Source organism: Cicer arietinum, chromosome 5 (assembly GCF_000331145.2).
Source record: "Cicer arietinum cultivar CDC Frontier isolate Library 1 chromosome 5, Cicar.CDCFrontier_v2.0, whole genome shotgun sequence".
NCBI classification, from domain to species: Eukaryota; Viridiplantae; Streptophyta; class Magnoliopsida; order Fabales; family Fabaceae; genus Cicer; species Cicer arietinum.
This window is the reverse complement of record NC_021164.2, coordinates 40,597,404-40,613,299: the sequence shown is the minus strand read 5'-3', so window position 1 is coordinate 40,613,299 and position 15,896 is coordinate 40,597,404. Positions and strand designations below refer to the sequence as shown.

General features: G+C 35.1%; 1 protein-coding gene and 2 non-coding genes across 3 annotated transcripts; all 3 read left to right on the top strand.

The window, feature by feature from the left end:
* The first annotated feature begins 4,630 nt into the window (after positions 1-4,630).
* On the top strand, positions 4,631-13,176 carry LOC140920451 (uncharacterized). Its single transcript, XM_073368723.1, has 3 exons — positions 4,631-4,642; positions 12,354-12,680; positions 12,777-13,176. Exons 1-3 carry the CDS (start codon positions 4,631-4,633, stop codon positions 13,122-13,124), a joined length of 687 nt encoding a protein of 228 aa, XP_073224824.1. The 3' UTR covers positions 13,125-13,176.
* A 900-nt stretch (positions 13,177-14,076) lies between these two features.
* Positions 14,077-14,206, top strand: LOC113784851 (small nucleolar RNA SNORA69). The gene has a single exon (XR_003470977.1). It is a non-coding gene; the product is annotated as a small nucleolar RNA SNORA69 (small nucleolar RNA).
* A 71-nt stretch (positions 14,207-14,277) lies between these two features.
* LOC113784852 (small nucleolar RNA SNORA69) lies at positions 14,278-14,405 on the top strand. The gene has a single exon (XR_003470978.1). It is a non-coding gene; the product is annotated as a small nucleolar RNA SNORA69 (small nucleolar RNA).
* Positions 14,406-15,896: the final 1,491 nt, after the last annotated feature.

Sequence of the window (15,896 nt, the reverse complement as noted above, 5' to 3'; positions counted from 1 at the left end):
TTCTAGATGAGATTACCATCATCTCCCAAAACAAGGGAGACCTTGCCAGCACTTGTCTTAGAGTCTTTTTCAGATACTGCTCCACCTGGACAATTTCTCTTCACATGCCCAGGCTTTCCACACTCCCAGCACACCAAATTCTTTGCATGTATCTTCTTCCCATTAGCCCCACTTCTAGTCAGCAACATTGAGCTTGATGAAGTGTTCATTCTCCTTTCTTCATAAATAATTTTAGTTGCAACTTCTTCAAAACTCAAATTTTCTTTCCCATACATTAGAACAGGTTTAAGATGAACATAGGAAGGTGGAAGGGACAAAATGAGCCTTAACGCTTTATCTTCATCATCAATCTCAACTTTGATAGATTCCAACTCAGAGACAATATTATTCAAAGTACTAAGATGATCAGAGATTTTCGTACCCTCATCCATGCGCAGATTGTGGAATTGCTCTTTCAACAACAACCGATTTGAGATGCCCTTAGCTTGATATAACCCTTCAAGCTTCTCCCAGAGTTGCTTGGCTGATGACAGATTCTGCACATTCGCAAGAACATTCTTTGCCAAACACAGACGAATTGCACTTGCAGCTCTCAAATCTAGTTCCTCCAACTTGTCGTCCTCCATGTTGGAAGTGTTTCCTTTCAACGTCTTGTGTAATCCTGGTTGTATAAGCACATTCTTGACTTGTACTTTCCACAAGCCAAAGTTGATTCTTCCATCAAACTTCTCTATGTCAAACTTCATAACGCTTGAATAAGACATAGCAGCTGCACGCAGACTGTAAACTGTGCACCAGGTAAGTTTCCATGAAAGAGAGGTGGGTCACAACAGACACGCTTAAATACCAAGTCTTTCCTTAGCCAGAACCTCCCTAAACATCACTTTCACAGTATCACCTTTCCCCTAACAATACCAAGGATAATTCTTTTCTGATGTGGAAGATCAGACAAAACTGCAACCACAGAGCATACTAAGAAAAATTATCCTACCGAACCTCCGAACCTTGGTCTGATACCAGTTGTTGGGAAAAATAGAATAAGTTCAAAAGAATTAAGACACAATCACAACACAAGAATATAACGTGGAAACTCCAAAACCGGAGAAAAAACTACGACCGCTGCCTAAACCGGCAACTAGAGAATTAACACTATGTGAAAATTGTTACAACACATAGACTTCTCTCACTCACACCAGACACCCCAGTACAACCACACTCTTACAAAGCAAATATTTAAACTAAGTCAGATACAAGCTTAAAGAGCTATTGCTGACTGGTGCATTTGAAAACAAATGACCAAAACCCAATATATAGCCTTGGCCTTCTCCTTATTCTCCCACACTAAAGGATATGGGACTTGCAATCAACCCCAACAGTTTATACATACATATATTCACTAATATTTTGGAAATATCTCACAATCCCCATCATTTTTAAAATATACTTAGTCCGATAATTTTAGAAATTTCATGGTTTCAGATAATGGTATCTTACTATTTAAACCACTACTTAGTAAGTTATGGGTTTCACTAATCCTGAATAGATTGGTAGACAAGCTTTGAACCAGTTATTCATTAGAACAAGTGTGCACAACTTACACATGAAATTTCGGTACTCGAAAAAATTATAAAGATGACATATTTGATAAGGTCGTGTGTCGTGTACCCTTTTGATAGAATTTAAGAGTCAAGTCCTTTAATTTTTTGAAGCGGTCTCACTTCATCTTCACATAGGTAGACTATATCAGAAATGCAATCATAATATATATTACATCAAATTCATGCTATATGTCTATTAAGAGTAAAACTCAACCTTCCAATTTTATACTTATGGTCCAAGTACTTTTAACCTTTGAGATGTATCTATATTCAAATACTTGCAAGTGTAGTTTCATCATTGAACTCAAGACTTGATGTTACTCAAGTGTGAGTTAATTTTCCACCATTGATGATTAGTTAGATATGTGCTTTAGTCCCATCCCCAATGATGTCTTCAACACCATGTCCTTTGTTAGACCTTTTGTCAAAGGATTTGCAAGATTCTTTTCAGTTATTAAAAACACTATATATATTACTCCATTTAAAATTAAATCATTTACATAGCTATGTCTTAAACCAATATATCTAGATTTGCCATTATATACTTGGTTATATGCTTTGGATAATGTGGATTGATTATGGAAATGTATGGATACTGGAGTCATTGGATTTGGCCAAATTGATATCTCATACAACAAATTTCTTAGTTATTCAGCCTCTTTACTGCTTGCAGCTAGGGTAATGAACTCTATAGCCATAGTGAAGTCGGTAATGCAAGTTTGTTTCTTTGATCTCCAAGAAACTGCACCTTCATCAAGGTTGAAGATCCACCCACTTATGGAAGCATGGTCCTCAACATAAGTTACCCAACTAGCATCTGTATATCCTTCAAAAATTGAAGGATATCCAATATAGACTAAACTATAGTTAATTGTTCCTTTCAAATATTTTAATACTCTATTAACATGTCAATGTTCTTTACTTTGATTGCTTGTATACCGACTTAATCTACCAACAAAATATGTTATATCAGACCTGGTACAAGTCGCGACATACATCAAGCATCTGATTACCTTTAAATAATCTGGTTGTGCCACAGGACATCCTTTATGTGGTTGTAAACTAATATTTTGATCAAATGAGGTAGAAACAAATTTGCAATTAAATTCATCATTTTTCTTTAGCACTTTCTCAAATAGTGAGATTGGGATAAACCAATATTTACACCATCTCTTATGATTTTAATTCCTAAAATCACATCCGTTTCACCTAAATCTTTCATATAAAAATATTTTGATAAGAAAGTTTTGGATTTTTCTACCTCATCTAAATTGGTGCCAAAGATTAACATATCATCCACATATAAACAAATCATAACACCATTTTCATTGTGAAATTTACTATAAATAAACTTGTCAGATTCATTTATTTTGTATACATTACAAACTTTACAAATTAAAAATATTTAGTGGAATAAAAACCTTTACAAATTTATTTTTCCTCCTCCATTTGTAATGTCAGTCACCCCTTATTAACTTCAATTATGGCATCTTATGTGGCTAAGAAAAGTCGTCCCAAAATTATTGGAACTTCCTTTTCCTCATCCTTATCAGAGACCACAAAATTTGTAGGAATTTTTTTTCTCCCTCTTTTACCAAAACATCTTCCACTATCCTTTGTAAAATTAGTAACTCTCTTTTTGAAAATGCATTGTATGATTTACGAGCAAGTATAAATCTGATGCCTTTATCGACGTTTCTTGTAAGCCAAATTTTCTACACATAAATAATGGATTAGACTCTATCTGAGTAAGAAGTGAATCTGGGGGCCATTGAGATAACAAATGAAGGATACTTGAGATGTGACCCTCTAACACTTTAAATTTCTCATTTGTCTGCTCCATGAAATTAGGTAAACTATCATTAATATCGACTTTTTGCTCCTCCTTCCTTTGCACATCTAGTGGCTTATAAGAATTAGAACTTTGTCACTTTAGTTATAATTTTTGAATGAGGATCATTTTTGCTCCAATTGGGCTTGTGGACATAATTGGCTTCTTTAGTGGAGGAGATTGGCTTACTTTGTACTCTTATCTTATCTTCATTGGATTGTAGCATTTCATCAGTCCTATCCGTGTAGTTTGCTAAAACACCCCATGCAAGGATAGCCAACCTTTACCATGTAGTTGACTAAAGAATCTTGCATGTTAGGCCTCAAGTCATGTTTCCTTTGATAGAGAAACTTAGCTTCTTCGAATTGGTCGTCCCAAGGGGTGCAAGCATTATCATCACTGGAAAAGTTTATGGGAGCTGATTGAGCTTGTGCATTCACCAAAGTTTCAATCTGTTTAGAAATGGCACCTAGCTTTTTGTTAAAGTTCGTTTTAGCATCCACCTTGTACATGCCAACCGATTTCTTAATGTGTTTGTCATGTGTTGCCCACTGAGCACTACCATTGTTATATCTTCAATTAATCTATATATTAATAAATATATATAGCCTCCACATGGTAAATCAATAACTCGTCTTTTTTTGCTCCAATTGAGGTTGTGACTTTAACTCTTTATTAAGCATATAGCCTCCACATGGTAAATCCATAACTCATCTATTTTGAGAAGACAATCCATTGTATAGAACTTCAAGTATCTGCCACTTCTCAAATCCAAGGCAACTTTGGTGGTTGTATTGAAGTCGTTTTTTAAGTTTCATGTAAAGATTCTTTCTCAAATTCCGCAAAGTTGGTTATTTTAGCTCGGATCTTGGTATCCTTTCATGGAGAGAAGTATTTGTTCAAGAACTTTTGTTTCAATTGATCCCATGTAGTGATGGACCCATCAGATTGAGAATCTCGCCACACAGCTAATGACCATGGAAACAATCTTATTTTGACGTCTTCGGGAGTGACAACATTTCAAATTATTGAGACTTTCTACCCTCACATAGTAAAATTATGAACCATTTGTATCAAACTTGGTTTGAGCTCAAAAGTTTTGGAAAAGTGTAATCAATACTCTTTGCAATTTGTATGATATGTTTGAAATAAATAAAGTTGTATTTTTCACCAATTTTTTTTATTATTTCTTTCGCAAATCATGGTAAATGGTGTAACATTGTTGATCATTGATCATATACCACTTCCATTCACTACGCCAAAAATGACATTTAACAGCGCCCATTTTACAGCGCTTGCTAAACACAAGCGCTGTTGTAATTATATTTTAAAAATAACGGAACCTATTACAGCGCTTTTGATGCAAAGTGCTGTAAAACAAGCGCTGTAGTAGGTCATATAACGTTTGCGCATCACGTTATAAGGCTTTTACAGCGCTTGTCAAAAAAGCGCTGTAAAAGGAAGCGCTTTCGCGAATCAGTTACAGCGCTTTTTTCACAAGCGCTGTAAAACACATGCGCTTTCATTGAATTTAACTACCTATTACAGCGCTTTTTTCACAAGCGCTGTAAAACACATGCGCTTTCATTGAATTTAACTACCTATTACAGCGTTTTTTTCACAAGCGCTGTAAAACACATGCGCTTTCATTGAATTTAACTACCTACTACAGCGCTTTTTTCACAAGCGCTGTAAAACACATGCGCTTTCATTGAATTTAACTACCTACTACAGCGCTTTTTTCACAAGCGCTGTAAAACACATGCGCTTTCATTGAATTTAACTACCTATTACAGCGCTTTTTTCACAAGCGCTGTAAAATACATCTTTCAAATAATTATATACGTTGGAAACCCTCATATCCTCTACATCTTTCAAATAATTATATACGTTGGAAACCCTCATATCCTCTACATCTTTCAAATAATTATATACGTTGGGAACCCTAATATCCTCTACGTACTGTGCGGCCATCTACGTTGTCTAAGGTATTTTTTACACATGATCTGTTATGTTTTGAAATTGTCAAAAATTGTCAAAAACTCATACCACATGATCTGTTCTGTTTTGAAATTGTTAGTTGATATTGGTTTCTTTTTGAAACTTGTTGATATGTTTTGAAAGCTTATTATTTTTGTTACTGCATTTATATAGGTGGTATAATATGGATAGGAAATGGATTTCAGCCAATCGATTGTCAAAAGAGTATGAAATTGGAGTGAAGGAGTTTGTTGAGTTTGCAGTGAAGAATGCAAAAGATCCAAATAGAGTAGTTTGTCCTTGTTTAAAATGTTGTTTTGGAAAACGTGTTAGAGAAGATGAATTAGAAGGACATCTAGTATGTAATGGAATTGATCAAAGCTACACATGTTGGATAAGACATGGTGAGAAAAAAAAAGGAAACATTAATTTTGAGAATAGTTCGACATATGCTTCAACTGACTTCGATACAGATACATATGAGCCGGACCGAGTTGATGAGATTGCAAAAGCAGTTGAAGAAGATCTTCGAGATTGTCCTAAAATGTTTGAAAGTTTGTTGAGTGATGCAGAGAAAGAATTATATAATGGTTGTACTAAATTCACAAGACTGTCAGCGATATTAAAGTTGTACAACTTAAAAGCGAGTAATGGATGGTCTGATAAAAGCTTTACGGAATTATTAACACTCATAAAAGATATGTTGCCAGATGATAATGAACTTCCCAGTCGAACCTACGAGGCTAAACGGATTTTGTGTTCTATTGGAATGAGTTACGAAAGGATTCATGCGTGTCCTAACGATTGCATTTTATTTCGAAACGAATATGAACTACTTAAGGCGTGTCCGAAATGCAATGTCTCTCGATATAAGAAGAAAGAATCTACTCCAGCAAAAGTCGTGTGGTATTTTCCTATAATACCAAGATTTAGGCGCATGTATCGCAGTGAAGAAGATTCAAAACACTTGACATGGCATGCAGATGAAAGAATTAGAGATGGAATGTTTCGACACCCTGCAGATTCCCCACAATGGGCAAAAATTGATCACGAGTATCCTGAATTCGGGATAGAGTCAAGAAATCTAAGACTTGCACTTTCTACTGATGGAATGAATCCACATGGTCTTCAAAGCATCTCACATAGCACGTGGCCTGTGATTTTGGTAATATATAACCTACCTCCATGGTTATGTATGAAGCGTAAGTTTATGATGTTGTCTCTGTTAATTTCTGGACCCAAACAACCGGGGAATGATATCGACGTATACTTGACTCCTCTAATCGAAAATTTAAAAAGTATGTGGGAGACAGGTGTGGAAGTTTATGATGGGTATAAGAAAGAATGTTTCAATTTAAGGGTTATGTTGTTCGGCATAATTAATGATTTTCCAGCATATGGTAATTTATCAGGATATAGCATTAAAGGTCAGTGTGCATGTCCTATATGTGAAGAGAGTACAAATTGGATGCGGTTGAAACATTGTAAGAAGAATGTGTTTCTTGGACATCGTAGATTTTTACCTTATAGTCATCAGTATCGTGGGTGGAGAAATGCATTCAATGGAAAATCAGAGGAAGGTAAAGCTCCTTTAGCACCGACTGGATATCAAATACTTGAAAAAGTACAAGGTTTGACCAATAAATTTGGCAAACCTTTTGCGGGAGAGCTGGTGAAAACTGGGTGGAAGAAAAAGTCAATTTTCTTTGAATTGCCATATTGGAAGTCATTGTATGTAAGACATTTCCTCGATGTGATGCATATTGAAAAAAATGTATTTGAAAGTGTTATTGGTACGTTACTCAATGTTCCAGGAAAGTCTAAAGATGGCGTCAATGCAAGATTGGACTTGGTCGATATGGGAATAAGAAATGAACTGGCTCCAGTAAAGAAAGGAAATCGCACATATCTACCTCCAGCCGCTCATACTCTATCTAGAAAGGAAAAAATTGTTTTATGTAAATTTCTACACGAAGTTAAAGTTCCAGAAGGATACTCTTCGAACATTAAAAATTTGGTTTGTATGAAAGACCTCAAGTTAAAAGGTTTGAAGACCCATGATTGTCATATTATAATGGAGCATTTGCTACCAATAGGTATACGTTCCATTTTACCTGAAAAAGTTCGACTAGCCTTAACTAGATTATGTTTCTTCTTCAGGGAAATTTGTAGTAAAGTGATCGACCCTCAGAAATTACCGACATTGCAGAGGGAAATTGTTGTTACTTTGTGTGAGCTTGAAATGTATTTCCCACCATCGTTTTTTGATATAATGGTTCACCTTACTGTTCATCTGGTTAAGGAGACACAACTTTGTGGGCCAGCTTATATGAGATGGATGTATCCGATAGAACGATATATGAAAATATTAAAAGGGTACGTAAAAAGTAGAAGTCGACCAGAAGGTTGTATTGCTGAACGATACATTGTTGAAGAGGCTGCTGAATTTTGTACTGAATATCTGTCCAATGTTGAATCCATAGGGCTTCCCATGTCTCGTCATTCGGGAAGACTATCAGGAGAAGGGATAACTGGAAGGAGACTACTGACTATATCAAGGACAGAATGGGAGCAGGCACAATTGTATGTTCTGCACAATGATGATGAGGTTCAACCGTATGTTACAATACACATTGATCAGTTATCTCGTTTGAACATGAATAGGAATCAAAATTGGATAACTCGAGAGCACAATCGAAGTTTTGTAACATGGTTAAAAAATCACATAATGTCAAAATTTGATATAGACCCCGGATCAATTTCAAATAGATTGAGGTGGCTAGCAAATGGTCCGAGCTTACATGTCTTTTCTTACACTGGTTATGTTATTAACGGCTACACATTTTATACCAAAGAACAAGATGATCAGACCACTATGCAAAATAGTGGAGTCACTCTCGTAGCTGAAGCGATGCATGTCTCAAGTGCAAAAGACAAAAACCCAATATATGCAAATCTATCATATTTTGGGGTTATCGAGCGCATATGGGAGTTAGACTACACAATGTTTCGTGTTCCCATATTTGGTTGCAAGTGGGTCGATAATAATAATGGCGTTCGGATTGATGAGTCAGGATTCTTGCTTGTCGATTTTAATAGGGTGGGATACAAAGACGAGCCTTTTATTTTAGCGTCGCAAGCTCAACAAGTGTTTTATGTCACTGATCCTTCTAATGATAAATGGTCTGTTGTCCTATCGACCAATAAAATAAGTGATGATAACAATAATGATGAAGATGTTGGTAATGATCTTTTATTTGCAACATCACAACAACCACATGAAATTGATTCAACTGATGATGGTTTATATCTTAGAGATGATCATGATGAGGGAATTTGGATTAATCCATCGTTTCGTATTGTAAATGGACAAACAAATGTGAATGTCACCAGGAAAAGAAGAAGGGCATCTTAATGTATATATATGTTTAATTGTTTTATATAAGCTATGCATGTAATCTGAACTGTGTTATTGTAAATATGCATGTAATCTGAATTGAGTGTTTTATACTAAGTTCTGATTAATTTATTTTCTGATTAATTTATTTTCTGCTTATATTTAGCTTGATTTGAGTGTTTTATACCAAGTTCATGTAACAATGAGTGTTTTATATTTAGCTTGATTTACATGAACTGAACTGAATATAAATTAGTAATTTACATGAACTGAACTGAACTGAATAGAGAGATTCTCTTTTGCTCAGTGCATATATATATATAGATTCTTCAGAATACTCATTTCTAATAATTCATCATCTCCTAAAGTATTGTGATAAAGACAATGATAACAATATTTTTAATCCAATAAACAATGATAAAAATGTTTTTAATGTCATCCCAACCCAAATAAACCAAACACAAAAATAAAATAAAGAGACATTTTACAGCGCTTATCTTAAAAAGCGCTGTAAAAGATCCTTTTAAAAATAAAATAATGAGTGTTTTATACCTTTTACAGCGCTTTTCACACAAAGCGCTGTAAACGACTCTTTTGAAAGTGAGTAAAAAAGACATTTTACAGCGCTTATTTGACAAAGCGCTGTAAAAAAGCTTTAAAAATAATATTCATCAGACACCTAATTTCTTCAAACACCTTGTACGCATCATGGGAATCCAAAAAACATCAGACACAAACCCATTTCTTCAAACACCTTGTACGCATCATGGGAATCCAAAAAACATCAGACACAAACCCATTTCTTCAAACACCTTGTACGCATCATGGGAATCCCCAAAAACACCAGACACAAACCCATTTTTCGCAACATGGCAATGATCCTGAATACCAATTAAGTTTCGATTTAAGAAGGAAAGAGAATGTAAAGAGATAAAAAGGGTGTTGAGGTGGAGATTGAATTGTGAAAGAGTAAGCTTTGATGTTTGTGAAGAAGATGCATAAAAGGAGAAGAGTTTGGTGAAGAGGAAGGGATTTTTGTGGTGACCAGTTACTACTATGTGGGTTTTGCATGCATGTTGAGCTTGTTTAAAAAATAACATAACATAACAAAACACAAAAACAATAAGGCCTTTTACAGCGCTTATTTGGAAAAAGCGCTGTAAAAGAGCCTTTTAAAATTAACATAAAGAGACATTTTAGAGCGCTTATGTGGAAAAGCGCTGTAAAAGGCTTTAAAAAACATTCATATAACATAATAACACACGGAGGTCTTTTACAGCGCTTATTTGGGAAAAGCGCTGTAAAAGAGCCTCTTAAAATTAACATAAAGAGACATTTTAGAGCGCTTATGTGTAAAAGCGCTGTAAAAGGCATTCAAATAACATAATAACACACGGAGGTCTTTTACAGCGCTTATTTGAAAAAAGCGCTGTAAAAGAGCCTTTTAAAAATTTAACTAAAGAAGCCTTTTAGAGCGCTTATGTGTGAAAGCGCTGTAAAAGGCATTCATATAACATAATAACACACGGAGGTCTTTTACAGCGCTTATTTGAAAAAAGCGCTGTAAAAGAGCCTTTTAAAAATTTAACTAAAGAAGCCTTTTAGAGCGCTTATGTGTGAAAGCGCTGTAAAAGGCATTCATATAACATAATAACACACGGAGGTCTTTTACAGCGCTTATTTGAAAAAAGCGCTGTAAAAGGCATTCAAATAACATAATAACACACGGAGGTCTTTTACAGCGCTTATTTGAAAAAAGCGCTGTAAAAGGCATTCAAATAACATAATAACACACGGAGGTCTTTTACAGCGCTTATTTGAAAAAAGCGCTGTAAAAGAGCCTTTTAAAAATTTAACTAAAGAAGCCTTTTAGAGCGCTTTACAAAATAAGCGCTGTAAAAGGCTTATAAAAAGCGCTGTAAAAGTGTTACGTATATATAACAGTTACCTCTTCAGTTTCCTCTTCATTACGTAACCTTCATCTCAACCTTCATTTCTTCTCTTCTTTTGCAAACCCTATCATCCCGTCCTTTACGAACCTTATTTCCACGATCATCTCCTTCATTTCGAACCTTATTTCCATCCAAGATCATCTCTCCCATTTCACACAATATATTTTCATTGAAATACGTAACCCTCATTACGTATTTCTTCAAACCGTATTTCTGTGAACCATATTTCTGTGAACTTTCTGCAAACCCTCTTTTCTTTGCATTTCGTCTTTCTTCGAACCATCATTATTCAGGTATTGATGTTATTAAATTTTTGTAATCATTAGAATGCATGTTGAGCTTTTTTAAGATATACTGATACATGTTGAGTTTGTTTATAATAATGCATGATCCATGTTGAGCTTGTTGATGTTATACTAAAGTGCATGTTGAACTTGTTGTAGTTAAATGGATACAAACAAAGATTTAGAAGTTCAAAATGAAGAAGTTGGCACCTCTAAGACTTACGAAAAAGAAGTCAAACGTGGTGCAACTATCATGCAAAGGGTGATTAAAGCACGGAGCAGTGGCATTAAATTTGAGGTATACTATATATACTCTGTTTGCTGTGTGTTTTTTTATCTTTTTTTAGGGTTTAGGGCATGTACTTACTATATGAGTTTATTAGGTTGGCTGGAACGAGAGTGGTCAGCCAGTTGACCCCAACAGCTCCATGTTTGTAAGCTACATTGGGGCTGTTGTTCGTCAAAATGTCCCAATAACAATAGACAACTGGAGAGATAAGGCGTTGAAGGATGCCAAAGATATCATCTGGAATGACATTCAAGTAAATATTTTGATCTACTCTTTTGTCATTTATAATTTTTTTTCTGTAAAATACATTACTTATAATTGTTTTCATTGCAGACCACTTTTGTTCTTGATGAGGAACGAAAGTCATATGTTTTGAGAGTTGCTGGGAAAATCCATCGTGGATTTAGATCCCATCTCTCAAATTTCTATCTAAAAGATAGAGAAGGAAACACAAATGCTGAACCTCCAAAGATATATCAACATTATATATCAAAGGATGAATGGAGTGCATTTGTTTCCAAACGTTCTGACCCGGCGTTTGTCGTAAGTGATTAATTTATTAGCATTTGTGTTTTATTATTCATATTCGTAGCGTATTTTAAATTTTTACACAATTGCTATTTTTTTTTTATATAGAATATTAGTAAGGCAAATCGCGAACGGGCAAGCAACCCAAAACACCCATACAAGAAATCACGTATGGGATATGCACGCCTTGAACAAAAAATTGTAAGTAATTAAACATCACTTGTAATTTGTATTATAAACTATAGTGTGTAACTAATTTGTATTATTTTGTTTATGATTTTAACGAATAGAGAAAAGACACCCAAGCCGATCAACCCTTGGGTCGTCATATCTTATGGAAGGAAGCGCGTGTTAACAAAGAAGGAGTGGTTGATAATGAAAATGTCAAGAAAGTTGTAGAACTTTGTGTAAGTATATTATCACTTTAATATTTTTTAATATTGTATTTTAAAAATGCTATTGAACTTATCTTTTTAATGTTACATGTATTTTAGGAAACTATTGAACAAAGTTCTGAAACTCAAGAGGGCAACAAGGATACGTGCAGGGACATTCTTGGGAAAGTGTTTAATGTCCCTGAGTATTCCGGTCGAGTGAGGGGGAAAGGATTTGGCGTAACTCCCAAAAGCTTTTTTCCTCAAGAGAAGCGCCAAAAACCTTCCAACGAGGAAGTATTAGAGAAGCTCAGAATCTTATCGGAGCAAGTGGCACTCTTGGTGAATACGAATAAAGACAAGCAACTTCCGGTTCAGCTCCAACCTGAAATACAAATGGAGAGTGAAACCGGGAGTTGCAACGTCGGTTTGAAGAGTATTCCCGAGGTAATTAATTACTTACTACTTACTTGCTTATGTAATTACTTATGTATTAAACAAACTTATATATTAACTGTACTTATGTTTTAACTATTGATGTAGGGTGTCACTACATGTGTCCTATACTTGTCCTCGCCGACTCAACGGAAGGTGGGAAAAGGAATATTGCACAATACTTCGGGAGAAGTATTGCACAATATTCCGATCCCCGCGGGCCATGTCAAAGTATCGCCTACGGTTGCTTTCGAACCAACTGCACCGTTGCCCATACCGGACAACGATGGAGATATGAAGTTCTTAAGCGACGCTATTGGCAGTTACGTGGCATGGCCCACACACCTTGTTGCCCTCGAAAAAAAGATTCCCAAGGACAAATCAGTTACATCTCCCGAAAAGGTTTGTCACATTTATTGCCTAAGGTTTTTTATTTTTTCAGATTCAATAAACTAACATTTTACCTCATTTTTGTAGGTCCAAATAAATAAACCACCCCTACAGCCAAAAAAAGGCAGCAGACCTCAAAAATTGGAGGTTAATAGGGCTGCCAAACTACAAAGGCTGGAGGGTAATAAAGCTGCAAAACTTGCAGCAACAAAAAATCTGGATCGGGGAAAATCGGTCGCTGCTGCTGCTGCTCCTAATAAAAGTCAGCCACGCCTTGGTAAATACGGGGCGTGTCTTGACATCCAAATAAAAAGGAACATGGGCAGCAGCAACGATTCGCCCATTGTACAAATGAATCAAGACATCTTTGGAGATGAGTATATTGAATACCTCGAAAAGGAGCAAATGTACGATCTTCTCGAACATAAGGAGCTGAGTGTTACTGTAATCAGCTTGTACATAAGGTAAAAAATACTTTTAATTGCATTTATTTGTAATTAATTAAATGTATTGGTAATTAATCTAGTTTAAAATTTTCATTGAAGGTTTTTGTACGAGAAGGTCGTGTGCACGAGGAAACTGTCAAATAAATACTCATTCTTGTCTCCGCATAAGATGTCGATGTTCAAACTCGATCCAGACAATGTAAAACACTACATTGTAGATATGTTTTTAAGAAATAAAGAAAGTGATAAATTGTTCTTGGCACCATATAATTCAGGGTACGTAATTTTATCTTTTTTAATTGATGAGAATTTAATTTATTAGTTGTCTATAAACAAAATTGCTTAACCAATTTTTTGTTGTTGTAGGGCACATTGGGTGCTATTTGCAATCAATGCGGTCTCTGAAGTGATATACTATTTGGATCCCGTGCACGGCGATTACACCAATCACCCCGGAATAAAGAATATGCTCGACACGTAAGTAATATTCATTTATTTCTTACATATATATATTTATATATATATATCGCTTCTTTGAGAAAGCGCTGTAATATGCACACCCATATATGAAATTATGGGTGTGCATTTTACAGCGCTTTTTTGAGAAAGCGCTGTAATATGCACACCCATATATGAAATTATGGGTGTGCATTTTACAGCGCTTTTTTGAGAAAGCGCTGTAATATGCACACCCATATATGAAATTATGGGTGGGCATTTTACAGCGCTTTTTCGAGAAAGCGCTGTAATATGCACACCCATATATGAAATTATGGGTGGGCATATTACAGCGCTTTTGTGAGAAAGCGCTGTAATATGCCCACCTTTATATGAGTTATGGGTGTGCATTTTAGAGCGCTTTTTTGAGAAAGCGCTGTAAAATGCACACCCATAACTCATATAATGGGGTGCATATTAAAGCGCTTTTTGTGAAGAAGCGCTGTAAAATGTGCATAACAAGCGCGCGTTGTATTTACATGTTTTATAGCGCTTTTCTAAAAGCGCTGTTGTATCATTTCTCGTTTCCACAGCGCTTATTTTTTTGAAAAAGCGCTGTAAATGGCTTAAAAAAAGCACTGTAAAATCCGTTTTTTCGTGTAGTGATTTGCATAAAACCATTTCGCATAAAAATTCTAAATTATTTATCCTCAAACCACCTTGCTCCTTAGGCTTACATATGCAATCCCAGTTCACCAATCAAATCTTTTTAATCCCCGAGAAACCTCCCTAGAGGAAATTGAGTTGAATTGGAACGAGAGATGATAAGACTTTCTTAGGAATTTCTTAGAATGAGAAGAAATACAAGGAAATATTATTTAGTATTAAGTTAATTAACATTACTCGACCTCTTATTGATAAGTGATTACCATTCCATCCAAATAACTTTTTTTGGACTTTGTCAATCATCAGGACAAGATTCAACCCTCCTAGAATTACAACCTACCCATAGTACTAGGAATTAAAAAGGAAATGATTCTACGGAGCAAACAAAAAAGTTGTAGCAATCTCCATAAAATTAACATGTAGATTGATCTCATATAATTTACTCTTACAAAAATTGTCCTTCAAACCCGAAACTAACTCAAAACTTCTAAAAATTGTTTTTATATTCCACAAATTATTCCATGACCCTTCACCCATCAAAATGGTATTGTGCAAAATAAAGGAACATGTAAACTCAAATTATTACATACACGACAACCAATGAAATCCCTTTTAGAAATAGCTTTGTTAACTAATCCAGTTAAACCCTCTATAACTAAAAAAAAAAAATGGTGCTAGCAAAACCCCTTATCAAAGACCATAGTCTACCATACAATCTTCAATAGGAGTCTCACTTACCAAACCTAACTAACTACTAGAAATTACACAACTATGTATCCAACAAATCCATTTAACACCAAACCTCATATGCCTCAACATGTATTCTAAATAGTCTCAACTAATGCAATCGTTTGCTTTCTTGAAAAGACACTTATTCTTTCGTCTCTTGGTCAAGTCAATTATCTCATTCAGCACAAGTACTTGTTGGAACATATGTATGTTATAGTGTGAATTTAAAAATGTGTTGAAGTCCCACATTGGAAAGAAATATTTTTTGTAAATTTAATTGGAAAGAAACTTGTTTTTTTTAAAATTCAAGTCCCACATTGGTAAGAATATTTTTTGAAATCCCAAATTGAAAAACTATCATATTTTGTATAGTTTCAATTCTATACATACTAAAGTCCCACATTGTTTAGAAAACATATGTGACTTTGCTTCCATCACTATATAATGAGTTTCAAGTTATTGTGAAAAGTACACCAAAGTTGGATGCTTTTCCCAACTTTCTCTTTTCTCCCTCTTATATTCTGCTCGCCTAATTTTCGAGCCACTTCTCCCCTTTCTT

What these genes read in the sequence shown, in the direction of transcription:
- LOC140920451 (XM_073368723.1), top strand. An exon ending in GTTTGAAGAGTATTCCCGAG is followed by an intron (nt 12,681 to 12,776) that starts GTAATTAATTAC and finishes CTATTGATGTAG; the next exon opens with GGTGTCACTACATGTGTCCT.